General features: G+C 43.7%; 1 protein-coding gene across 13 annotated transcripts in view; it reads left to right on the top strand.

Moving 5' to 3' along the window:
* RBM33 (RNA binding motif protein 33) overlaps positions 1-26908 on the top strand; it is a 117328-nt gene that overhangs the window by 44127 nt on the left and 46293 nt on the right. For all 13 annotated transcript variants that reach the window (XR_007479112.1, XR_007479111.1, XM_049714620.1 and 10 more), the window contains 3 exons: positions 2117-2325; positions 6179-6467; positions 12986-13044. Coding sequence is in view for 11 of the 13 variants with exons in the window: in XM_049714620.1 (XP_049570577.1) it covers positions 2117-2325; positions 6179-6467; positions 12986-13044 (557 nt within the window). In the remaining 2 variants the exon portion in view is untranslated. The remainder of the gene's footprint in view (positions 1-2116; positions 2326-6178; positions 6468-12985; positions 13045-26908) is intronic.

Raw genomic sequence — 26908 nt, 5'->3', positions numbered from 1 at the left:
GAATGGAAATGTCAAAAGCCATCTCTAAAACGTGGGTGTCATTGACCAGTTACCCTGAAGTGTCAGCACAGCAGTTCAGAGCTGCCAGTTCTTTTGCCCTAGGAGGTGGACCTCAGATTCTCTTTGGAAGCAGTACAAGCAATAAATGAAAAACTATGTTTGTTTTAGTTAGGCTTTGACAGTTCTTTCTGTATGAGGAGGCGCCCAGATTTTGCAGTGTCCTCAGTTTCACTGGCACATGTAATATGTTAAACCATGTTTTACTGCTTTAACCTGAAGACCGTTGTTGTTATGCCCACATAAAGTCCTTGAAGTAATGTCCTCGGCTAATTTTGCTTAAGGCAAAGGATCTTTGGGAAAAATATTTTCATCTAGTAATAAACAGTTTAAGGTCACCTAGTACCAGCAATAGGATACTGCCTTCAGTTTACACGATGGTCCTTGTATTTGCAAGATTTTCACAAATTTCTTGATTCAGTTATCTGTTTAAAAAAGAAAAAAACTCAGACTGTCTTTTGTTTTTATTTTGCCAAGTAAACTGTTTTATAGATATTCATTATGTATTAGTTCAACTATTATGAAATTATTTATATGTAAATATGTTTTTCTTAAGCACATTTTAGAAAGGGACAACACTGTAAAACCTTGTTACATTGAGCTATATATCTCTTTGCTTTGTAATATGGACATAGTTCAGAAAACACTTAAAGGGAAATTAACATTTCAGTTGAAGTTACAAATGTAATTTTCATCCTGTCATATTTTGGTGACCTTTTGTGACAGCTTGTCTCAATTGGAGGAAAGCATTTTTACTTGCTGATTAAAGATGTCATTTGAAACCATTTTATTACTGGGGATAGTGAAATTAATCTTGACACTTAGAACCACTAGCAAAATAATTGCTGATTCACTGCATAAAATGTGTATGTGAACCAATCATGTAGTCAAGATGAGAATAAAAGTGTGTGCTTGTTAAGAAGAGATTAAATTTTCTTTTGTATGGAGTCAAAGATTCATTTGAAAGGGAGGGGAATACCATAGAAACAATTTCAAGAAAATGAAATGTGGCTTAGAGGTTTTGGAAGAGTTTGGAGATGATTATGGAATCCAAGGTAGGAGATAAACTGGTAATATTTAAAATTTACCCTTCACTGTGGAAGAGGGCATAACAATCCTTCTTAATAGAATTCAGTGAAATCTTTAGAAGGTATTCATTTATTAATGGAAGATATATTATCATAACTTAGATAATATTTTAAAATAAAGGAACCATATTTGAATAAGTTAGCATTTTTCTTCTAGGAATTCAGAATAATGTGCCAACTGAAGTTTCTTAGGGCCAGAGCCTATATGTTTCTTGTATCCCTAAAGCATTGGTCAGAGAGGTGAGCAGCCCCTACTGGGTGTCCCAGAAATATCTGCATTAATGAGTTTTTTTCTTTTCTGGCTTTGCTCTCATTTGCTGTAGCTTCCCTATCAGACTGCATGGATATAAGCCTTTCTTCACAGAGTAAAGTTGTTATTTAAAAAAACATAAATCTGAAAATCTGAAATGACAGTATTAAATAAGTTTCCATTTTTTATGAAATTAACTTAAGTATTTGACTCGAGAGTGATTTTATTAGTTCTGCTTTTAAAGCAGAACAATCAGGAATTTGTCATTTTTGAGTCTCTGTGTCACTGTGTATTAACTAATACTTGTCCTGGTTCCGCTTAGAAGAGTGTCCTGGTTTAAGACTGGGGGAGCCAGGTCTTGACCAGCGTCATCCGCCATCACTGCAAGATGCCTAGCAGATTAAGGGCGGTGGTTGGGTTGAACTTCAGCTCCTTCTTTTTAGCTTCCCTCAGCACAAATGAAAACACTTTAAAATTTACAGGCGATCCTTGTATTTTATTACAAGGGAAAGGCATGTCTTCCATTTAACTGGTCTCACTCATGGGGCCTGAGTGTCTCTGTGATTGTATCCTACTTGATGCTGCTAGTTGAGTTGTTCGTAGTGGGTGAAGCACTTGCTGTTCCTAAGTTTCATCGTCATGTAGTTCTTTCCTGTTTTTCCCTATAAATCTGATTTAGGCTATTCGAAGGTATCTAACACATATGCATCTTTTCAAATAGAGCTTTCAGCAGAAGCCAAAGCTGCGTTGCTTGAATTCGAAGAAAGGGAGCGACAGCATAAACAGGGCCGCTACGGCTCGAGGCGGGGAGGAAGGAGAGGAGGTTCGTCCATGTGTCGTGGAGTGGGAGACCAGAGGAGAGAGAACAGTGAGAGGGGAAGAGCCAAGGATCACAGGCCCGCCCTGCTGCCCACACAGCCACCTGTGGTGGTAAGTTGTGTAGTTTCATTGTGGGAGCTTTTGCAATTTCAGATGAAAATACGCTTTTGTGTGGGTATCATATTTTGCATTTATCTTAGTCTGAAATTAAAATTGAGTAAAAGGCATAATGGCTCAAGTTTCTTTGTAATCTATAGTATGATTTCGTGTATGGTCACACACATTCAGTCCTCTAGTATTCAGGTAGTGCAAACTAATTCTCTGCACACTACTGATAAAGAGAGAGGCGATAAGGAGACCTGGTGTCCTCCCGTGGCTGAACCACAGGGGAGCCTTGCTTTTACCTTCTGCTTGTGGAGACGTGCTGCTCCTACGAGCACCATTCTGAAAATACTGAGCGTCTTACATCTAGAATCTGGCAGTAATGGCGTACTTTATAAAATATTTTTTCTTATACACTGCTTACTGTAGGTTTTTCCTTAAATGTAGCAGTTTCTCTTACAAGTAACTATCATATCCTATCCATAAAAATGGAGATTGTCATATCCATAAAAAGTTTTCATAATTTAGGAAGAAATCAAGTACTTGTAATTTCAGCTTCATTTGAATTTCCTCTGTATTTCAGATGAGACATCTCAGGAATAAAGACAGGAATCGTAGTGATTTGTTGTTGTTGTTCCTTCAGTTAGCTGCAGGATTTTATAGCTTTTTCCTTCAGAAGTCAGTCTTCAAGGACAGATTCATTTAATATAAATATGTGTCCACACTGTCTACCCTCCTACATTATTACCTGAGTTTAGGGGGAAAACCACACTTTGCCTCCGTGTACAAATGTTATGTTTCAGGAGGCATTCATTTGTGAAATAACAAAGTAGAAAAGATGACTTACTGTTTTTTTGTTTTGTTTTATTATTATTACTTTTAATTAATTTTTATTGGAGTATGGTTGCTTTGCAGTGTTGTGTTAGCCTCTACTGCACAGCAGAATGACTCAGCCGTACACATAAAGATATCCCCTCCCTTTTGGACTTCCCTCCCATTTAGGTTACCACAGTGCATTAGCTAGAGTTCCCTGTGCTGTACGGTGCGTTCCCGTCAGTTGTCTATTTTATACATAGTATCAATAATGTAAATGTGTCAGTCCCAGTCTCCTAGTTCCTCCCACCCCACTCCTTTCCCCCTTGGTATCCATACATTTGTCCGCTAAGGATGACTTAACTGTTTTAGCATGAGAATTCTAATTTTGATCTACAGGGAAGAGAGGTAGGTGGGTTGATTACAGCATAAAGAGGTTGATGATATTAATAACTGCTGTCTGCTCATACAACTGTTCTTAAGCTTCTCTGATAGCGAGAAGACGGGCCCTTCAGTTTTTTCTTTTTCTTCTCCATCCCATCTCCTCGCCCCCAACCTCCACTTGCCGTGTACTAAACAGCCAACTCCGTTATTTTGGCCTCCTGGAGGGGAACCAACCACACAGGAGACCAGTTTTTGCATAATTGTGTCTCCATGATCCTGGAAAAGTAACTGAACTCCCTGTTTTCTTATCTACATAGAGGAAGTATGCGCCCATATGTGCCTCCTTCAGAGAGGCTCAACTGCGAGATCTGTGAGTGCTTTAAAAACGTTGCCCAAGTGTCAGTTGACCTTAGTCCCTCCCGACAGTGATGCCATATCTCTGGAATTCTGTAGATGCTATAGGGCTCCCAGTGAGCTGGGACTGAACCCACTCCTGGAGCTTTGGCATATATGCTCTATGCTCATCTTCGCTAGTCAGTGGTGTTTTAAAGCTGCAGTTTACTGAAACGGTCACAACTGTCTGAAATGACCTTAACCTCGCTCACACTTGGGTCCACCCTTGATCCTGGCCACTCCCCACCCCAGAGCTGTCTCTTTGACTCTTCACCCTCAGAGTTCTGGAAAGAATAACCTTTGCTCACCGTCTTTGCTTGTGTCCATTTTCTCGGTCCGTCCCTTGCTGCCTGGACTTCGTGCCTTTCCCTCTCCCGGATGTGCTTCCAGAATCGCCACCTGACGTTTGCAGTCCGTCCTGTTGGACTGCACTCTGGGACCTTGGGCATCACCCACGAGCTCCTCTTTCTTGAGCCTTTCTTATTTTGAGTGTCTGAGCTTGGGGTGTACTCTCTTCTCTTCCAGCAGGGCCCCTTCTGTCTCTCCTGTTCCTCTGGCTGCGTTGTTCTCAGGCCTCTTTTTAGTCAGAGCTCTCAGTCAGCAGCATTGACCTTCCTGCCATCTGCTGTCTCCACACGAGTCTGGGTCTGTAGCCCTAGCCTCTTGCCAGCTCAGTTTCTTCATTTCCTAGCTGCCCTGGGCCTCTCTGCATGGGTGTCGCCCAGGCCCTAAATTCCCCTTGTTTAAAACACACGATTTCCTTAAAAATCCTTCATGCTCTTGAGTGAATGGCCCTGCACTGTGCTCATTCCCAGTTCTGTTCAGATTTAGCTTAGCTGTCCCTCTGTCAGCGTGCTCTCCTTGTGGATTCACTGGTGAATGAGATAGAGAAGACTCCCGCACCATGTGCAAATGTGCACATTACAGATGTCATGAGTCAGAGGAGGGAACAGACTGGTTTCTGGGAGCATATGTATGTATCCACGGATTTAAGCCGTTTCCAGAATCTTTAGAGAAGTCCTCCCTGAGGAAGGATAGGTTAGACAGGGTCATGTACACTTTGGTTTCAAAATTCTCATTGTTCCGTTAAAATGTCTTCTTCCTGCTGCTCTTGTTCAGACCGCGGCCGTTTCTTCCATTCAGCTCCCACCGTAGCCTGTTAAATGGTCTGTCTTGTTCCATCCTCTTTTCCCTCGTCCATCTCACACACTGTTAGTCATCGTCGTCATGCATGCTGTGACAACTGAGAAGCCTCCGTAATTTGGCGTCATCCCGGGGAAAACAGCTCATTATACGAGACACTTTGGTCGGTAGTAGCCTGCTGCCTCTACTGCTGCGTGTGGCCAGTTTGGTTAGCGGCTACAAGCAGGACTTGTGGAATCAGATTCTCTGCTCTTCTGCTTACCAGCCACTTGATCTTGTAAAAGGAGAGTCCTAACAGCGGCCCACTGCATAGGGTGGTTGGGAGTGAGTCAGTTACGCCACATACTGACCTTTGAGTAGGTGTTTAAAACACAAGAGCCCGGTGCTCTGCAGCTGTTGCTGTGGGTGGTGGTTTCCTGCTCTCCAGCGAGTCTTCCATGAAACAGCCTGAGATCCTTGACCACCTTGAGGGTGTATTTTCCCACCTTCGCATCCTCCGGTCTTCAGATGTGGCTGTAGCCACACTGGTCTCCCCCTCGTGTACCCAGTAGGCATGTGTTTCTGCCTCTGCTGCTCTCTGGTGATTCTGTTCCCCTCCTGGCATGGCACGTCTCCTTCCCCTCCTTCCTGGTTTGGATGCCGTCTTCTCAGGAGCTTCCCCCCACTCCTTTCAGGGAGCCCTTTGTCCTTTTCTGCAGCCTGGTTTCTAGCAGGGTTGTTTGTGCACGTTCTCGCCTGGCTCCCTAGGCTTTCTCAAAGGGGGGCAGGGCTGGCTGTGCAGGGACAGCCCAGGGCAGGTTGTGTTCCGTCCCCAGCGCAGCGCTTGGCTCGCGGTGGGCAGTTTTGATGGTGGAACTGCACTTTTTTTGCTTTTGGAATCCATGCGTGTTATTCTGGGGCTGCGGTTTTCCCTCCTGGCCCTGAGGTCGACTCGTGTTGTCCGGCAGTGGCCCTTACTGTGAGCAGGCGAGCAGCCTATTTATCCTCCTGTTTTACACAAGCTGCTCCTGTAAACTTATTTCTAAGTCGTAACTTCACAGTTCAGTCGATGTGAAATCTGTAAGGCACTGGCTTTTTTTCTTCTGAGCGTTGATCTCTGTGAATGTGTCTCTTTTCCGGTACTCTTCAGGCGCACTCTCCGAGGTTAATTCCTCCTCCACAGCCTCAGCCTCCCCCTCCGCCGCCACCGCCGCCGCCTCAGCAGCAGCCGATCAGAAGTCTGTTCCAGCAGCAGCAGCTCCAGCCTCTGCTTCCCCTGCAGCATCCCCACCATCCCTCCCCTCCTCAAGGGATGCACCTGCCGCCCCAGATTGAGGCCCCGAGGGCGATGATGACCCCTCCTCCTGTGACTCCACAGCAGCCCAAGAACATACACATAAATCCCCACTTCAAGGGGGCAGTGGTGACGCCCGTTCAAGGTACGTGTCTCCGTTGCTGTTGTAAAGTTCCAGGTTCCTCTGGCAGATCATTCTCACGTGCAGGTGTGTAAGGACCACGTGGATTCCCTGACTCCTCCCCCACCACTCAGATGCGTGCTGCCTGGCCAGGCCATGCTCGTCTGCTGCAACACGTGCGTCTCTTGTTGTATCATTCAGTGGCGGGTACTGAGAAGGCACAGTAAATGTAAAGGGCATCAGAGGTAATTGTGGAAGTGCCTGATTGGTGTTCTTCATAAATTCCCAGGTGGGGATGTTTGCAAAGTGAATGTTCCCTTCAGGTTCCACTCGGTGTGCTTGCTTTGAGTTCCAGAGGTACAAACCCATCTTTTAGTTATTAATTCTAAGTGAATAACCTCTTCTGTTATGATTACAGATGCATGTTCCCGAAGCTGGGAAACTAGTTTTGAGCAGTTGATATGGAGCATATCTTCATGCATCTGTTCAACACAGTGTTGATTGAGATCCTGCTCTCCCTGGCATTGGAGATATATTGGTGAACAAAACAGACAGTGCTTTCTGCAGTTGTGACCTGGCTTTCTAGCAGAGACAGTGAGCAGTAAACGTCATAAAATAAGAACGCTGTGTGGCGTGTTAGAGGACAAGCATGCAGTGACACACATGTGCAGGGTTGGGGGCATCGGGGTGGGCTTCAGCCTTCCATGGGGTGGTGAGGGCCGGCTTCATTAGGAAGGGAAGAGTTGAAGGTCCAGGAGCTAGTGACATGACTCTTTCGGGGGAGAATATTCCGGGCAGAGGGGTCGGCAAGTACAGGGGCTCTTACTTCTGGTGAGACTATGCCTTTTGTGTTCAAGTAACTAAAAAGAGACCATGTAACATTAAAAGAGTGATAAAGGTGGAAAGAAGTGTGGAACCTGGGTCAGGTAAGACCTGGGAACCATCCTGAGAGCTTTGGCTTTTGTTCTGAACGACGTGGGCTGTGATTAGAGCAATTTGAGCAGAGGAATAACGTGATCTGGTGTATGTTTTAAAAGGGTTATTCTTGCTGCCGTGTTGAGAGTGGGCTTGTTAGGGTGGCAGGGGTGGAGACCAGGCATTCAGCTAGGAGGTGACCACGGTAATCCAGGTAACAAATGACATGGCTCAGGTGAGGGCGGTGGTGGTGGTTAGGGGTCAGATGCTGGATGTAATTCAAGATGGAGCCGTTGGGCCGGATGAGCATGAGAGCGGAGAAGAGGCGGAATGATGCCGAGGGGGCCTGAGCATTTGAGGGGTGGAGTTGCCTTCACCTGAGAGCCCTTGGGGGAGAGCAGGTTTTGAGGAGCAGCACAGCAAAAGTTCTGTGCTGGAGATGCCACCTAGACGTGCAGGTGGAAGTGTCATGTATGAAGTTACTAGGAAGAGTTGAGACGAGGGGTCTGGGCGCAAAGCAGAGGTGGGGGTTTGTTGGCACAGAGGTGGACCTAGAGTCTGCACCCAGTGGGAGACCCAGGCGTCATCGTGTCGGGGAGACTGAGGCCTGGAGCCTGGGGCCCTCGACGTGATAGGCGGGGGCCCGCAGGGAGTCGGAAACCCAAGGAGTGTAGAGGACGGGGGCAGCAGGGGACCCACTGCTGCCAGGTCGTTGGGGACGGGCTTCAGGCCGCGTGCTGCACGCGGCAGTAGAGGGGTCTTTGGGGTTTTGACAGAGTGGTTTTGGTGAAGTCGTGGCAGTACATGCCTCACTGAGGTGGGTTTGAGAGGGAACGGGCGCACAGAAATGGGAGATGGTTGTACTGACAGTTGTCAAAGGTGTCCTGTTGAGACAGAAGCTGGGGAGTGGAGGTGCTGGGCAGCATTGGCGCCCACTCGAGCTGTGGGTCCTGACCGGAGACCCGGCCGCGTGCTTGCACGCTCTTCTCCAGCCACACTCACCTTTCTGTGTCAGGTGCAGCCTAGACAGAGCTGGACTTGCTGGAGTCCAGGTGTTGGCAAAGCAGTAGAGAAGGCGCTTTGCTCATAATGAAGGGCTGTGGCGTGTATGGTGACAAGGGGCCAGGAGATCTTTGAGGGTCCAGCAGTTGGAGGAGCTGGGGTCCCGGAGGAAGAGGAGTGGAAAGGTAGAAGGTAGTGCGGCAAGAAGGGGGACTCGTAGAGATTGCGTACGGTCGTGGATAATGCCCAGGTCTCAGGTGTGGTGGAGCTGGGACAGAGGCTGGCGGCCGGGCGCCTGGTGGCAGGGTGCTGGAGCCTGAGCATCGCTGCTGAGGCCTGAGACAGGGCTGGTGTTGAAGACGGTGAGCTAGGAACTGGACTCTGAGACACAGGAAGGAAAGAGCAGTGGTGTGACCAGTACGTGGGCAGCAGTGGGGGTTCCTGGGCCGTGTTGTCCGATAACATGAGATCCGAATCTGGGGTCTGAAACAGCAGTGAGGACCGAGAAGTATCCCCCACCCCCACCCCCGCTCCAGAGCCAGCGGGAAGAAGGCTGAGGGAGACAAACAGCCTCATCCTTTGGGAGAGTTAGATTTCCATTAGACCAAGAAGGGGAAGAGCTGAGGTCATCACAGCTTCTGCTGATGGTGAACTTGGAATTCGAAAGGGTCAGGAAGTTCCAGAAGTTGGAGAGAGGCCTGAGATAGGACTTGGAGTATGGGAGAAAGCCAGGGCCTGGCGTCACCATGAAACGGTGCTGTGGCCTTGGAGCAGAGGGCTGTGAGGGCAGCTGGCTGGCCGTGGGTGTCAGTGTCCGTGTGTGGCTCTAGGAGTTGCTCTTGTTTTACACACCCAGGAGGGTCAGAGTCGGGTTGGTACCTGTGGGTCCCTGAGCCTCCTGCCCTGGCCCCTTCCCTTGTCCCCATGCTGTGCTGGAGTCACTCGTTGGCCTCACCCCCTCCCAGGGCTCTTAGCTCCCAGGGGCAGGCAGTATGGCTGCTGCACTTAACCTTTGTAGTCCCTGCAGCTAGTGCACCGGTGGCCTGGGTCTCCTTCAGCAGCTGTGGGATGAAGGAACCAGCACACGCTGCGTGAAGGGGGAGGACGACTCATTGGGGAAGCCTGTTCCACAGCGGCTTCCCAAGACATGCAACTGCAGTAAATCTAATTTGTCGAAATAATTTTACTGATGTCAGCATCTGTTACTGTGTATTTCTTTCTAAAATTGAATGGAAAACTGGCAGTTGGTAAGGTGCACAGATTTTCTTTAGCTTAATGAAAATAAACAGTGTTGGAACTACACAGTGGGAAAGCTATAAGGAAACCCCAAGCTGTCCTCTAGGCATGAAAATAGTGTGCCTTGCCAGAGTCAGTTGCCAAATGGGTACAGAATGCAGGCCTTGCATCCCAGTGCTTGTGCCTGATTCAGTAGATACAAGATCAGCTTTCTGACAAGAGTTTTTAAACTCTTAGAACCAGCTAAATGTGTTCTCCTCATGAAGCCAGGCGACTCAGTGCCCCACCCACGTTCCTTCTCTTTAACGTACCTTTGATCTTGAGAACCCTGACACAGGGAGAGAGAGAAATTGCCTTTGCAGGGTATACACTCAGAACACTGTCGAAGCAGTTGTTTATTCGATATTAAATGAACGAGCTTAATGAAATAGAAAGCCGCCGTTATTCTTGAGAGAGGCTGAATGTCTAGTGGTCTCCTGTACATGAGAGAGAGATTAACCCGTGATTCTCAGAGCCTCAGGCAATTAAAAGATATTTTAAAAAACTGTTTTTAGGGCTTCCCTGGTGGCACAGTGGTAGAGAGTCCGCCTGCCAATGCAGGGGACACGGCTTCGTGCCCCTGGTCCGGGAAGATCCCACATGCCCGGAGCGGCTGGGCCCGTGAGCCATGGCTTCTGGGCCTGCGCGTCCGGAGCCTGTGCTCCGCAATGGGAGAGGCCACAACAGTGAGAGGCCCGCATGCCGCAACAACAACAAAAAAAACAACTGTTTTTAAAAAATTTAAAAATGTATGTGCACCATTGCCTGATAGCACATATTTTCTTTTCAAGGATGAAGAGTGTTCTATCATATTATAATTAACGAGTTTTGGTGGAAATTTAACTTGTTTTCCAGATTTTCAGTATTAGAACTGTGGTAATGAATTGAAACATTAATCAATTTAGTTCATTAATTCGTGGGACAATATGGGAAATAGATATTAAATATCAAATATAAAGAGTTCAGGGTTCAACTAGAATGATCTGTTAGCATTACAGGTTTTATTTTATTTATTTATTTTAAAAATTTATTTATTTATTCATTCATTCATGGCTACGTTGGGTCTTTGTTGCTGCATGCAGGCTTTCTCTAGTTGCGGCCAGTGGGGGCTACTCTTCGTTGTGGTGTGCGGACTTCTCATTGCGGTGGCTTATCTTGTTGTGGAGCATGGGCTCTAGGCGCCTGGGCTTCAGTAGTTGTGGCACGTGGGCTCAATAGTTGTGGCATGTGGGCTCAGTAGTTGTGGCATGTGGGCTCAGTAGTTGCAGCTCACAGGCTCTAGAGCTTAGGCTCAGTAGTTGTGGTGCATGGGCTTAGTTGCTCTGTGGCATGTGGGATCTTCCAGGACCAGGGCTCGAACCCATGTTCCCTGTGTTGGCAGGCAGATTCTTATCCGCTGTACCACCAGGGAGGCCCTAGCATTACAGGTTTTAAATTCTCTCCTGTTCACAGTGAAGAAGGAGGCAGATAAGTAGAAGTGTTCTGCTTGCAAACCAGGTCGTGGGCTACGAGGCTTCTGCAAAGATGCTTTGCAAACACGTTGGCAGTCTGACCACGGCCCCCCTGGGTTTGGCTAGATTTCTGATCTGCTTCTATCACACCTGTTCTCAGATGCTCTCTTCTGTCATCTTTTGTTCTTTTTCTCTTCTTTCTCTTTCCTTGCTTTTTACAGGTGATTAAAAAAAAATTGCCAACTCATCAGAAGGCTTCTGTGTAAGAAATCTATTAATTATGATGGGATTTCTTGCTCTCATCCAGCCCCCCTCCCCGCTCCCCCCGAACTTAGAGAAACTTAAAATACTTACCCTTTCATTATGTTGGAATTATTTGATAGGAATTGTTGTTTAAATCCCAAGTTTATAAATAAGTGGTACATATTCTTGGAGATCTGTGTATTTTCTATTTGGTAGTTAATTTTAAAAACACTGTCTTTGTATTGTTTACTATGCAGTTTTTTTTCTTCCTCACTTTCATTATGATCTTCTGAGGTCAGAGATACTGTATTAGTTTTTTCTTTCTCCACTTCACAGTCTAATATTTTGCTTCAGGTATATAATCCATGTACCCCAGTGCCTGTTAGCTAGCTGTATAAAATTTTATATTGTCTTGCACAGTGACCCACTGTTACTTTGAAATTTTGACTCATTAGATTAGATTGTCAAGAGGGACGGACTTCTCCCATTTTTACATTTTATCAAAGGAAGTTTCTCTCGGTCTCACTTTTTGGCTTTGGTCAGGCAATTGACACAGGCCCTTACACTGTATCACTTTCAGTTGGACCTGTGGAAGTGTGATGTTAATTAGAAGCTGAGTTACGGAATTCTTTGAGTAATCATAATAACTAAAAAAAAAATTCATCCTTAGCACTCTATTTTTTTTTTTTTTTTTTGTGGTACGCGGGCCTCTCACTGTTGTGGCCTCTCCCGTGGCTCTGGGCGCGCAGGCTCAGCGGCCATGGCTCACGGGCCCAGCCGCTCCGTGGCATGTGGAATCTTCCCGGACCGGGGCATGAACCCGTGTCCCCTGCATCGGCAGGCGGACTCTCAACCACTGCGCCACTAGGGAAGCCCTGGCAGGACGTTTTAATGGAAGATATAGCAGGCTACCATGTAGCAGTCACCACTCGAGTGGGCATTTTTTTTCACCCCCAAAATCAAAATCACTATAAGGCATATGTTTTAAATAGCTTAAACATATCTGATTTAGCCCCATGGTGTGAAACTAGCATCTGGCTTCTTCCCTATGATAAAATGTCTGTTTTAAAATTATTTGGCTCCTTGTTCTTCTGGTAAGTTGATGAGAGTTCAGCCTGTTTAAACACAAAACTAAGACAAGCTAGTAGTCTTGGCATAGCAGGTTTTTGTGTAGGTCATTCTTTGTCACAATATCCTGGGTGTGTGTGTTTTCCTTTCTCTGCCTGCTTCACTTCCTCCTTCCCTCCTCCTCTCTCTTTCATGATCCTAGAGGATTTGGGTTTAAATTCGTATTTGATTGGAGTCAGAAAATATAACTCGGATTAGATAGCCTGGATAACCTGGGTATGGATGTCAAAAATAAAGTAGGTTTTTTATTGTAGAGGAATAATATCTCCTTTTGTTGCAAAATATTTTAATTCTGAATAAGAATTCACTGTTGAAATTTAAGCTTCTGCTCGTGCTATTGTATACTGAAGGCAGAAGTTCTCTCCCCTTTCCCTTTATGGAATTGTGAAAATATTCAGCACTTAGCTTAAGTGTAAACTTATTATATGTATTATACACATAGTATATATTTTTCATTAAGCTTAATACATTGTACTCCTTTTCTGGTGGGTTTGGATGTGTTTGTAATGAAAGGTGTTTTTCTTGCAGTGCCCTTGCTGCCAGTCCCGAGCCAGCCGAGACCTGCTGTGGGACCCCAGAGATTCCCGGTGAGTAGCAGCTGCCCCTTCTGCTCTGATAGGGATGAGCATGCCTTTATTAGGAAATATTACTATAGCAAATATAAGTGGTTCCAGCTAAGTATAAGTTGAAGGATTTGTAAATATTGACAATAAGTTTTGCAGTGGAAAATGTTTGTTAAAAGCTTAAGGTCAGTGGATTTTTGAGAATGGAATTAATTTTGTTTAACTGTAAAATTGTTGAATCAGGATCATCAGTAGAATGGCTTTCGTCTTAAAGAATATGAATTTTGATTTTATTGTTGCCTCATGTTAAAGTGAAAAAGGGCCTTTATTGTCGTGTGTGTGGGGGAACATGTGCATTTGGGTAAGTACGGGTATGTGTGTGCAATTTTAGGGAATAATGATGAGATGTCTACTTGTTTTTTAAAAAACCCTCAGAAGTCTTCATGAGCCATTGGTTTTATATTTTAAAATGGAGGTTTTCTTTTTAAAATATCTTTAAGAGAAAACACTCCTCCCCACACTTTCCTGTAGTTCCCATAACTTTATCCATTCTTGTAACATGTTTTAAGTAGAAGAAAAATGTCCATTAAATAGTTATATTTCGTTTTACTTGAGTTTTAGGTTTGATGTGTAGTTAGTTCATGGTTTTGTGAAATCAGTGAGAACGTGTTCTCTCTAAGAACAATTCTGAGGAAAAAAGGACCAGACCATAACTTTTTAATGTAGTCTGTATGTAAAACAGGTGTAGTTTTGTTGAGGCTAAACAATCTGATATCCAGGAAAGGCCTAAATGACCTATTTGACTCTAGCTTTGATGCTACAGTAGATACCATAGTTATGTGGGGCATTTAGCAAAAAGGTTTTAATGAAGGATATGTAGATGTGTAATCAGATGATTATTCAAAAAATCAGTATTGGATTTAAGTTTCAGAGTGTTTTTAAGAAAATTCCTTGATTTGTAATTATTATTTATGAATTATGATTTCTGAAACTGCTTCTTACTGGTTTCATACCCTGTATTAGCTAATTTTTAAAAATTACTTATCAAGTTCTAAAAACTAGTTATTTTTAAAAATTAGGTGATGTTTATTGAGTACAATTCTGTATTTGAAGCACTTGTCTAAATAGCTAAGATTTATTAATTGTATTACTCAAGGATAAGCGTGTATGATTTTAGTCATTAGATATATTTCTTTTGGTGAAGTAGTTTAACTGCTAGTTATTGTAAAGCACTGACATTTAAAAAAACTACTTTTTGCTATTTTCAGGGTTGTGAGCTTCTGCGTTAGAATCCTCATTGGACTTGTGTTTGTGTTTTATTTGCAATATAGCGATAAAACTTGATATGAAAAAGCAATTGTAGCTTAAATCATAAGGCAATGTTGTATGTAAATATAAAATTAGAATAATCATTTGCAGTTTTTATCTACTTAAAATTTTTGATTGTGCAGATATAATTGTATCTGATACTGGAAGAAGCAAACCTCATAATACTTGAGGATTTTACAAGAGGATAATAAAACAGAATTTCTTTGTGAGAAATTGAACTTATTTTTAAGTTATATTGTACTCTGAGGGTAGTAAATATTATTGAACTGCTCTTGGAAGTTTCTGCAAGGCGTAATGTTTTGTTACTGTTTTTAAGGTGGGATGTGTGTGGGGGTGATGGGAAGGAGTTGGCCTAGAAATTAGTCATGTGTGTGATATAATTTCAGAAATATTTACTGCTGTTTATTATGTATCTTTTATTTATTTACTTATTTATTTATGGCTGCGTTGGGTCTTCGTTGCTGTGCACAGGCTTTCTCTAGTTGCGGCGAGCGGGGGCTACTCTTGGTTGCGGTGCGCGGGCTTCTCATTGCGGTGGCTTCTCTTGCTGCGGAGCGTGGGCTCTAGGCACACGGGCTCAGTAGTTGTGGCTCGCGGGCTCTAGAGTGCAGGCTCAGTAGTTGCGGCGCGCGGGCTTAGTTGCTTCGCGGCATGTGGGATCTTCCCGGACCGGGGCTCAAACCTGTGTCCCCTGCATTGGCAGGCGGATTCTTAACCACTGCGCCAATATGTATCTTTAAGCCCCAAATGCTGTTTCTTAAGCTGAAGTTACAGTAAACTTGTGATCTTGAAAATGCAGTGCTCTACTTACTTCTACAATCAGTCTCCCTTAGAGAGAACAATCGGATTTGGAATCTGTTTTTTAAAAATTACATTAGAGCTGTTACGTTTCTTAATAGTCCATCAAAATATTGTTGGGAAGGGAGAGTAACTCTAGGCCATCTCCTGTCATTTTACGTATGCCAAATTATTTTTTTAAAATATCTTTATGAGTATTAATTTTTAATTTTATGTAATTTTAAAGGTTTCTTTCCATTTACAGTTATTACAAAATATTGGCTACATTCAGCATGTTGTACAGTGCATCCCTGAGCCTGTGTTACACCCAGTCGTTTGTAATTCCCATTTCCGCACCCCTGTATACACCCCCCCGCCCCCGCCCTTAGCTGCTGGCTTGGTCTCCATATCTGTGAGTCCTGCTTCTTTTTGGTTATATTCACTAGTTTGTTGTATTTTTTAGATTCCACGTATAAGTGTTATCGTACAGTGTTTGTCTCTGTCTGACTTATTTCACTTAGCATAGTGCTTTCCAAGTCCACCCATGTTGCTGCAGATGGCAAAATTTCTTTTTTTTATGGCTGAGTAATATTCCATTGTACATACGTACCACATCTTCTTTACCCATTCATCTGTTGATGGACACTTAGGTTGCTTCCACGTCTTGGCAATTGTAAATACTGCTGCTGTGAACATTGGGGTGCATATATCTTTTCTGAGTAAAATTATTTTTTTTCCTGGAATATTACTCAGCCATAAAAAGAAACAAAATTGAGCTATTTGTAATGAGGTGGATAGACCTAGAGTCTGTCATACAGAGTGAAGTAAGTCAGAAAGAGAAAGACAAATACCGTATGCTAACACATATATATGGAATTTAAGAAAAAAAATGTCATGAAGAACCTAGGGGTAAGACAGGAATAAAGACACAGACCTACTGGAGAATGGACTTGAGGATGTGGGGAGGGGGAAGGGTGAGCTGTGACAGGGCGAGAGAGAGGCATGGACATATATACACTAACAAATGTAAGTTAGATAGCTAGTGGGAAGCAGCCGCATGGCACAGGGATATCGGCTGGATGCTTTGTGACCGCCTGGAGGGGTGGGATAGGGAGGGTGAGAGGGAGGGAGACGCAAGAGGGAAGAGATATGGGAACATATGTATATGTGTAACTGATTCACTTTGTTATAAAGCAGAAACTAACGCACCATTGTAAAGCAATTATACCCCAATAAAGATGTTAAAAAATTATTTTTTTCCTTTTCTGCTAATAGATTATACTTGGATTTTTGTCAATGTAGGTATAGTTTTGTGACCATTTAGTGAGTTTCTCCTATGCAGAATGCTCTGCACAGAGCTAGTCCTTAAACTATAAAACGTATAAGCATAGGTCACTGAAGTCTAACAGCACTGTTGTGGCTTAACAAAGCCCCTTGGCAATTTCTTACTGATGGCAGTGTGCCCTGCAGGCTCTTTCTTGGTACTTTTCCGTAGGGGACTTCAGTCATTATTTGTTAAACTGAATTTTGCTTTGTAAAATGACTATACACACACACACGTGCATGCGAGCATGCACACACACACACGTTGGTAAAACATGTTAGGAAACCTAACTTCAGTTTCATCATAGGGTCTGTTTGAATCAGTGTACTTCCTTGGCACACAAAAAGATTTGAATTATACAGAAATGTATTGAGCAAAGCAAAGTTGATTTTGATCTTGTCTTTCCCCAGCCTAAGCCCCCTTTATGAATTCCCATTGCTTCTAGAGTAGGTCATGCTCTTGTTGACAGCTTCATACTTGTATTGATGTAAGGACCCGATTCATGTCTGTACAGAGTCCCAGGCATCCTGTGTCTTGTGGAGATGACCTGACTCCAGGCCTTGTGCACAGAAGTCCAGATAAATAGTTGTTAAATAAGCGTATACAGGGATTTAATGTTGAGTTATCTTGCTATTTATTAGGAACCTACATAAAATTAATAGTGTAGAGAAGGGGTGTATACTTTAATTTTTTACTTTTTGTTGTTTTCAAGAATACATAAATGATTTTGCACAGTAGAATTACATTATCCACATTTAACTATACAAGAATTCAGCTCTACCCGGTTGACTAAAGAGTGAAAAAGGCAGGCAGTAGACAGAAGTACCACTAGATTTCCCAGTTTTAAAGGGATTAGGATACAGTTGGTATTAATGCTAAGATATTCCTTCTCTTCCCCAACACTGGTAAACTTTACTTTGTTAATGGTCCAGTTTGTTTGGCAATTTTGTGAAAACTTGAGAACTAGTATGAAAACTTGAGAACTAATATGCCTAGAAATTGTAAGAACTAGTAAGAAAACTTGAGAACTAGTATGCCTAGAAATTGTACTAAGTGATAACACATCCAGTTTTTTAATTAAACAATCACAGAGGACTCTAGACAACCTAATATGAAACACAATTTTTTTACAGAATTATTCAGTTATTTTTTAAAATCACAATCTTAGACCAAAATATGGTATTCTAGGCTATGCTTAATGTAGCAATACTAATATTTTTATTTCCTGTTAATGAATTTTATTTACAGAATTGAATAAACAGTTTCTGAAACAAAAGTTTGAATGTCAAAGTAATAAATATCATAAGAAAAGGATTCCTTATTTTTGATCATTTTAGAAAATACTGCTTAAGCTTTTAAGCTCACTGCCAGCACTTCTTTTGTCATGTTAGTCTTTGCATCCAGATGGGATTTTTTTCCCCCTTCTTCCTTTGTTTATGGAATTTAGTGAAGTGCTTTGTAATTTATGTTTCTAAAAATTAGATTCACGTATTTAATTTTAGTTACAGATATAGCCATTAGTGCTTTCTTCTCACTTAAGCTTTTATTCCCAGGACTATTTTAATTTTTCATATCAGAGTTATGAATCTTTTTTGGAATCGTAAGTATGTCTCAGTTGATAGCAAGCATATCAGAGAATGAATCTTTTTCATACTTATTTTCATATCAGAATATTAATCTGCTGAATGTAAAATGTACCTTAGAAATAGCGACTACTTGCAAGAGCAGATTGGCACAGGAAGGAAGCATGTGCCTCAGGAGATCAGGGGGCCATCGAGTGACTGTTCGTCCTTCCTCCATTTCAGCTCCTTCTCTTCTGCCCCATCCTGCCATCTAGCCGCCTACTTGCCCGCAGTCCACTCCTGAAGCATTTTTTTCATGCCACGACCTTTTAGTGTGATTTCACAGGACACTTGTGGTTTTCTCGTGTGTGTGTGTGTGTGTGTGTGTGTGTTTGTTTTTTTAAAAAATAAATTATTTCTTCATTTTTGGCTGCATTGGGTCTTCGTTGCTTTGCACGGGCTTTCTCTAGTTGCGGCAAGCGGGGGCTGCTCTTTGTTGCGGCGCGCGGGCTTCTCATTGCGGCAGCTTCTCTTGTTGTGGAGCACGGGCTTTAGGCGCACGGGCTTCAGTAGTTGTGGCACGTGGGCTCGGTAGTTGTGGCGCACGGGCTTAGCTGCTCCATGGCATATGGGATCTTCCCAGATCAGGGATCAAACCCATGTCCCCTGCATTGGCAGGTGGATTCTTAACCACGGTGCCACCAGGGAAGCCCTCTTTTTTCTTTTGTTTTTGCAAGGGAGCGAGGATGGGGAGACTAGTTTACCTTTCTGCAAGTCAGCTTCTGTTTTTGTGTCTATCTGAATTCTGTTTTCAGTTCCATGTTCTTTGTTGACATATTAGTTTAATAGATCTCTCTTTCCACAAGGCTGTTCCTGATGTTTTTGTCATTAAAGTTTTAAGTCCTTTCCTTATCCATAAGTATGGCTATCCAGTTATGTATTTGTCCTCAAAGAGATGTTTGTTGTTTTTAAACTTTGTCCACTTGAAAAAGCAACTCTGAAGTGTTGATTAATAATATTTTTAAAGTGTTTTCAGTGTCAGGTAAGCATACATATGAATTTCAGGTAACTCACATTGTGAAGATTCTTGACCTAGGCTATTTTAAAACTATTGAGTCATTCATTTTGCCTTGGTGTTTCTGGTAAATGCTGCTATTTCAGGGTAGCCAATTAAATACTGAGTAATTTGGCTACTGAATAATTTCCTAGTGATCTTTGTTTAAATGAAAACTAAATATTATGTTTAAAAAAGACTACCATACTAAGTTTAAATTAGTCTCCTTAGTGATTACCTTATTAGGTAGACCCGATAAATGAGATTTCCATTTGTGTTTACTGTGTAGTTATAGCACCTCACAGGTAGGTCTGACTGCACTGTGTTTCCATGTAACGCGGATGCATGGTATCAGGTGGTGGTGATTGACACTTCTTGGATGTATTTTATATGGCATTTCATGCAAATCATGTTTGATGAGACTGCTGCATCAAATTACATTTCTCTCTGATTATAGCCCTTGCAGATGTGAGTCCAGACTTTGTTCCGTCTAGGAAAAAGAAGTCTTTCTTTTGAACCCTTGTTTTTACAACTTGCCTGCAATGCCTTGTAATTATTAGCACTTAAGATGGGTAAGAAATGCTGGGCATTTTCTCTTACCAGATCTCTGAGTAGTAGCAGGTGAATGTGGGAGGAGGTCCTTCCCCCTGTCAAACATTGTCAGGCTTGCAGCAAGAGAATGCGTTTTAAAATGCAGGTGACATAATACCCAACATCCTTCATTTGCTGGTGGGTTTCTGATTAATCATGATTACCATACATTATCATACCATCAGATTTAATCATATCAGTGCATTCCCATCTGCAGCAGTACCAGGAGCAGCTAAGCACTGTGGTAACAGCTATTAAATATGGTGGTTATAAAATTCAGTGCCCTGTTGACTTGCTGTCCTGTCAGCAAGTGTTGTGTGCGTTGGGTGGAGAGAGGGTGGTGGGCATCCACACCAATAACTCGAAGGCCAGGGAATACTCATTGAGATCATAAAGTCCAGCCATTAAGTCACAGTGTAAAAACTGCATTGTAAAAGTGTGATGCACTATTTTGTTTCATTTTTGGCTAAGTAAAACTGTTACATTGAATTGAATACCTTTCATAAATCCTCCCAGATACATAGTGCCATTCATTGTATAGTAGACTTGAACTTTGAGTTTGACTTGCCCATCTGTAATTTAATAACTCAGCCAATGAAATGTTGACAATAACACAAAGTTTCAAAGTCTTAGAACTCCTTCCATGCCAAGAAAATCTCTGTCCTGTTTTTACTGATTTGTCCTGCAAAGCACACCAATTTTTTTTTAATGTTTATTTTTCCAGGAGTCCTTGAAGGTCCATAGTTCTGTTTAAACTTTGAAAGTGGCCCTATTTTATTTGAAAGCACCTGAAAGCACTTCTTCCAAAAGATGTGAATTTTTTTAAACTTTAAAAATTTTGTCCTTTTGATGTACACTCTGATTTTTAACAAATACATACGGTTGTGTAATCACTACAATTAAGATAGAGAACAGTTCCGTCTCCCCAGAAGACTTCCTTGTGCTGCCCCTTTGTAGGCAGCCCCTTTCCCCACCCCAGCCCCTGGCAACCAGTGATCTGCTTTCTGCTCCTCAAATTGTGGCGCATGAATGGAACCACATGGCATGCTTCATTTCGAGCCTGGCCTCGTGCTCCCAGCACAGTGTATTTGAGGCTAGACCATCCCTTTTGTCGCCCTTGCCAGTGGTTTGTCCTTTCTTATTGACCAGCATTATTCCATTGTGCACATATAGCCCAGTTTGTCTGCCCAGTCACCATTTGGACATTGGAATTTTTTCTGGTCATAGTTGTCAGTGAATAGTTGGGAGGTGGGGATTGTGGGTCATACGGTAGGTATATTGAGATGAGAATTTTGAGACAGACTGTGCTTTCAGTCGATAGAGCTGATACCGCTGCTTTGCTTTCTTAGTCCTTCATTGAATGAGGAAATACCATCTTCCTAGAGCATATACTATTGACGACCAGTGGGAAATGAAGAACATTATTGAGTGATTACAATATTCCAGATTTTGCTCAAAGCTTGTGTTCAACAACCTCATGAAGGTACCATTTTCTCCACTTTACAGATAGGGAAACTTTGAGTCTTGGAAAGATGAAATCGCTCAAGTTCACATAGCTGGGTGCAGGAGGTAGGATTTGAAGCAAGGCGACCTGAGTCTCTTAATCGTGCTGAACCTTCTCCCTTTCTCCCTGAATATTAAAATGCACCTCAGTAAACTGGGTAAAAATAATTGGATCTGGTAAGATGCATCACAGCTGTAAGATTGTGGCTGTCAGGAGTGCTGAGGTGGAGAAGTTTACCACGGTAGGGCCTGACGTTGGGTGAGCTTGTTTCCGGAGGGGAGTGGCGGGGGGCGAGGTATAGGGATAAAAGGTTGTTTGATTTATGAAAAAGTGTAAACAGTCTTCAGTAGGTTCATCAGAAACAGTATTTTGTACTAAAGTAACAGTGTTATAACTTGCAGTGCCTGCTCTAGCTTCACCGCTTGAACCAGTAACCTTAAATACCCTAGCGTATTTAAGTTCATGTGGTGTCCTCCTCTCTCCCCCACCACCTCCAGTGTGAAACCTAACGCTTGCTGCTGGGTATATGGTGCTTCAGAATGTTAAGAATGCGTCTGCAAATACACAGGTACCTTCTAGGAAAATGAATGTAGGTATTTAAACAAGGCATAACCTGAAAGAAAAAAATCTATGGAAAATACTGAAATAAGAGGATTAACGTTGTGACAACGGGCTGTAATTCTAATTACGTCGGGGGTCACTAGTGGTCTTGATTCTTTGCACTTAACCCATCATTTAATCAGAATTAACTGAGAGGCATTCTCAAGTGTCTATTGGTTTCTTATATAGTTCTTTGCATTTTAAGTGAGATTAATAAATGAAAACATGTTGTAGCGGAGGCTGTAATTTATTGAAAGATTCATGAAGTTTCAATGACATTGTTAAGGTATTCAATTAGTCTTATTAAAATATACCAACTGACCCTTTCAGGGAAGCTGATAAGTCACATAATAGCTGTTAGAGCCTCTTTATTCTTTGCATCATACGATTAACTTTGTGCTAAGCAATTTATGCAAAGTTTTCATCTTTCTTTTTCTGTAACTGAAGTTATCAGTTCTTCCTGAATAGGATTAACATAGATAACATCACATAATTAACAAGAGATGCAAAAAAGAAAGTACAATTTGTATAAGAATTATATGGGAGAATGATAATTTCTTACCTTGGACTTCTAAAGGGATAAAGCAAAAAAAAGCAAAACAGAGCAGTTATTTGAAAGGATTATGCTAGCTTTTTCTTTCAAAAGGCAGAATTACGGTAGTCCTAAAAGTTCTGTTAAGTGAGGTATTTACAGCTCACTAACAGTCTTAAAATAGTTCTTCATTTTCTAGAGCGAGTTGGTCATTTCTTATCCTTTCTACTTGTGAAATGGCAGGTGCTGTTACATGAATGATCGCATCAAGAGAATTTAGGTAGTGAACGCCAGACTCAGGAACGGCCGTTTATTCAGCATTACCTGAGGACAGGCTGGCCGCAGCGGAAGCAGTGCGCGAGGGGAGAAAGAGCATTTATAGACCACACGTCAGTGTAACTTTGGATAGTTGTTTAACTCTGTGAACCTGAGTTTCTTCATCCCTTAAAGGAAAGGTGACTGGTTCTGCCTGATCCTTGCACTGTATTTATGAAGGAAACTTGGCATCGGTCAGGATGTGAATGAGGCTGCAGGTAACAGGGAGTTAACAAACTGAGTGTCATATTCTTCGCATAAAAATAAAGTTCTTCTGGGTGGGTATAGCAGTTCTGTGTTGTTACCAGAGATCCGTTTTTTTCCCCTACCCAAGTTTCAGGCTGAAAGAGGAGGAGGGTCAGGCAGCCCCTAGTGAGCCTTCCCGGAGCCCCTGTCCAGCTGTGCCAGCTCGCCTTGTCCCAGGCTGGGGTCGGTGGTCTTCTAGCTGGGCACAGTGCTGTCCTTCCGTTACTAAGGAAGAAGTGAGAACTTATACTAGATAAGCAATGGGAAGTCTTTTCCATGTGGCTAAAACTTGTGGTCAGAACTTAAGTTGTGTAAATCGAGAAAAAGAAAGTGACATCTGTGTTCCAAACAGAACAGAAGACAATGAGGAAAAATGGTACTGTGAGCTTAATGATACCTCCTATCTGTTAAGTGTTTACTTCATAAAGCCAATACTGACAGCAGTCAGCAAGCGGCTTCTAGGACCTTAAAGCGGAAAATTTTTCAGTTTGTTTACATATTCAAGACTCTCAAGTTCTGTTATCCATTGAGGCAAATGGAGGCAACTAGGGGCCCGCTTATCTTCCCAGATGGTTTCTCCCTAGTGTCCGGCATGGTCTGACATCGCCAGAGAAGTAGCCGTTGTCACTGTGGTTTATTTCATGTATCAGCCATTGTCTTTCTTTCGGAATAATACCGTGTATTATCTGCCCTCTTCTTTCTAATCCTCTTACGTAGGCATTTGCCCTCTTGGAAACGGGCTTCTTCCTCGTTGGATACGCTGCGTTTATCATTAAAGCTGTCTCTTTGCCAGTGTCGGCCTCCCTCATTTGTACACCTCAGGGTGGCTTTCAGCTTCTTGGGGGCCTGCGGGTTAGCTGCCGTGATCTTAGCTGGCACCCGCTGCCTTCCACCTGGCTGTCCCAGGTTCCCACACCGTGCTAGTGTCACTTAGTTTCAAGGTTAAGCCCACAAAACCCCTCTTTTTCCATTCTTATTCTATTGAGCCAACTTCCAAAGCCAGAAATTTCCTTGTTTACTCAGCTTGAGTCAGCTATTTCTTTCTAAGCTGTAGATAGCATCTCTGGTCCTCCCTCCTTTATCAGTCTCTCAGGTTGATCAGATAAGAGCTGCTCATTTGTATTAGCCATTCAGGCCAGTGGAATGTCCATGGCTGTCTGACTTGACTGGACTTAGTATTTAACTGGTTTTCTTAACTCTAAAGCGCACACACACTCTCACGCACCTACATATACATATGTGATTGTAAGACACTGAGACAGATAAGGGGATGTGAAAGTAAGTCCCTGCCGTTTGCTGTTCGCGGCAAGCAGTAGATAGCACGGTGGGTCCGAGTTCCCTGCTCTGGCCATAGGTGACCTGTGCTTTCTAACCTTGTGCTTTGTGCAGGTGATTTAAGTGCTCAAAAGATTTCTGTGAGCACAATAGCTCCCTCGTAGGGCTGTTGGCAGGATTGAGGGAGATAGCAGAGGCGCTCTCTGCAGAATTGGCAGCAGCAGCAGCAGTGTGGGTTGAGCCTTAGGTGGGCAGCAGCAGGGCCCGGGAGGGGCATTTGGGGTGCCCAGGACTAGGTAAGGGCGCAGGGGATGCAGGACAGGAAGGAGGCGGAGCCCCCAGAGTAAGGTGTGGTTTCAGGTGAAAGTCCCCAGCCCTGGCCTGATCCCCAGAGGGTAGGGCTTTGGGGCGTAAGTTGTCCATCCTGGGGCAGAGGGCAGAGTGCGTGGCCATGTCAGGCAGTCCTTGGCGAAGGACGGCATTTGCAGCACCTGGGGCATGTGGTGCTGGCCCAGTGAAGGAGACTCGGCGATGGCCCCAGAGCGTCCAGCGTGGGAGTATCAGCCAGAGTGGACTGACTTCACAGCGCCACCGGGATGCCTATTTCTTGCTCAGATCACCCTCTGGGCATCTTCCTCTGGCCCTCAGGGGCCTCTCTCTCCACCCTCTGGCAGGTGGGGAAAGAGGGAAGATTATTCACGGGAGGTTGTCTTTCAGTGACCGGGCCTGGAACCAGCCCACATCACTTCTGCTCACACGCCATCTGCCAGGAACTTGGTCATGAGGCCGTATTGGCTTCATTCATGTTACAGGTGCATTGTTCTTCAGTTGGATCTACAGGCAAGGTGGGGACACTGGCCTGGGCTATGTTCCTTAACAGCAGTGCTGGAAGTATACCCTACCCACTCTCCACTTCAGTTTCATTCTTCAGGGAACAGCCCTCTTCTCTACAATTAGGGACGTGGTCATACGGTGAGGATGAGAGTCTCCAGGTTCATGTCACCTTTCCTGTCTAATTATATTACGTCATTACAGGACAAGTTGCAGCAAATTCCCTCCTACAGTCATTAGGTTGCAGAGTCCGGCTCTGTCGGTCTTGCCTGCTCCCTGGTGCTGCTGCCCTGTCTGTGCTCCGAGTCCGCTCGGCTCGTGGCCTTGGGGCTGGCCGCTGGTGCCCTGGGCAGCACAGTCCACCCTCCTCTGCTTGCTTCCTGGGGCTTTCAGCCGCTGCCTGACCGTGTGCTTCCTGGGCAGCCGGTTGCTGGGCGTGCTGTGGCATTCTCCATTAGATGTGGGGCCTGGCTCCCCTCACCTTGGAGTACGGCAGTTCATCCATGCCTTACGTGTTATGGGCGTCTTTGTGCCCAGCTGTGTGCCGAGCGTGGAAGTGCACTGGTGAATGAAGCAGTCGTGGTCTCGGCCCTCATGGCTCTGTGGGTGAAGGGTAGAGAGAGGCGGGGGTGGACTTGAGGGAGATTTAGGAGGTAAAATTACTAGGACTTGGTAATACCTGTTCTGTGAAGGCTTTCTGGTTTGAACTCAGAATGAGAGCACAGGAAGGAGACCTGTGCTGATTTGTCTTTCACCTTACAAGGAAACACGTTAATTGTCAGAAGCTGATATATTTATTAATTGTAACTATATTATAATTATATCAATATAATATACTATATATTATATAATAGAGGGTCATTTGGAAGTAGGAATAAAGTTCTAGTTAAATATTACTGATGGAGAAAGAATTCCGGGGCTTTGTTCAGTATTGCTGACACTTGAATGCCTGTGTATATGCAGTTAGCACATGGATGATTAGTAAAAGGGAAGAAGGTTTGGGGAAGAGATGAAAATCGTAATATTAAAATTTTAGAGGGGGCAAGATTTATGATCCCCATGTATCTTCAGTTTAATACCAAAAAATGTCTTTAGAAGTTAGGAGTATTCAATATAATCTCCCAGGAAATCTGAAAGTGCTTAGAGACCCAGAAAGTAATGTACCTAGTTCTCAGGCAGCTTGAAATTGTCAGTCTCTCTTTGAGTTTATTCTTGTAACTCAGTGACTTTTTTTTTTTTAACTTTTAAAAAAAATTAATTTATTTTTGGCTATGTTGGGTCTTTGTTGCTGTGCACGGGCTTTCTCTAGTTGTCGTGAGCGGGAGCTACTCTTCGTTGCCGTGCACGGGCTTCTTGTTGCGGTGGCTTCTCTTGTTGCGGAGCATGCGTTCTAGGCATGCAAGCTCAGTAGTTGTGGCTCGTGGGCTCCGTAGTTGTGGCTTGCAGGCTCTAGAGCGCAGGCCCAGTAGTTGTGGCGCATGGGCTTAGTTGCTCCGCAGCATGTGGGATATTCCTGGACCAGAGCTTGAACCCGTGTCCCCTGCATTGGCAGGCGAATTCCTAACCACTGTGCCACCAGGGAAGCCCCCTACTTCCTTTTAGAAAAGGATGAAGGGGCTAAGGGGCGAATACTTTACCTGATCTCAGCCTGTGGCAAAGTAAAAATCAAAATTTATCAGACTTTCTACTTATGGTGGAGGGAAGCCAGTCTACTTTTCCACTTATATTTTGCCTTATCTGTAATGAGAAAACCTATCTTTGGGCGGACTTGAAATTAACTGTCTAATGGAAGGAGGAAAAGAAGGTTATAAAGAGCCCTGTTGCAGCAGCCACGTGACCAGTGCCGGTCAGAGCTTCATCAGCAGAGGGCGAGGCTTGTGGCACTAAAATGCACTCATGGAATTTACAAATAACTACAGATTTCAGAAGAAACCGAGTACTTTCCCAG

This window comes from Orcinus orca, chromosome 9 (assembly GCF_937001465.1).
Source record: "Orcinus orca chromosome 9, mOrcOrc1.1, whole genome shotgun sequence".
In the NCBI taxonomy this organism is placed as follows: domain Eukaryota; kingdom Metazoa; phylum Chordata; class Mammalia; order Artiodactyla; family Delphinidae; genus Orcinus; species Orcinus orca.
This window is presented reverse-complemented; position numbering and strand designations above follow the sequence as displayed.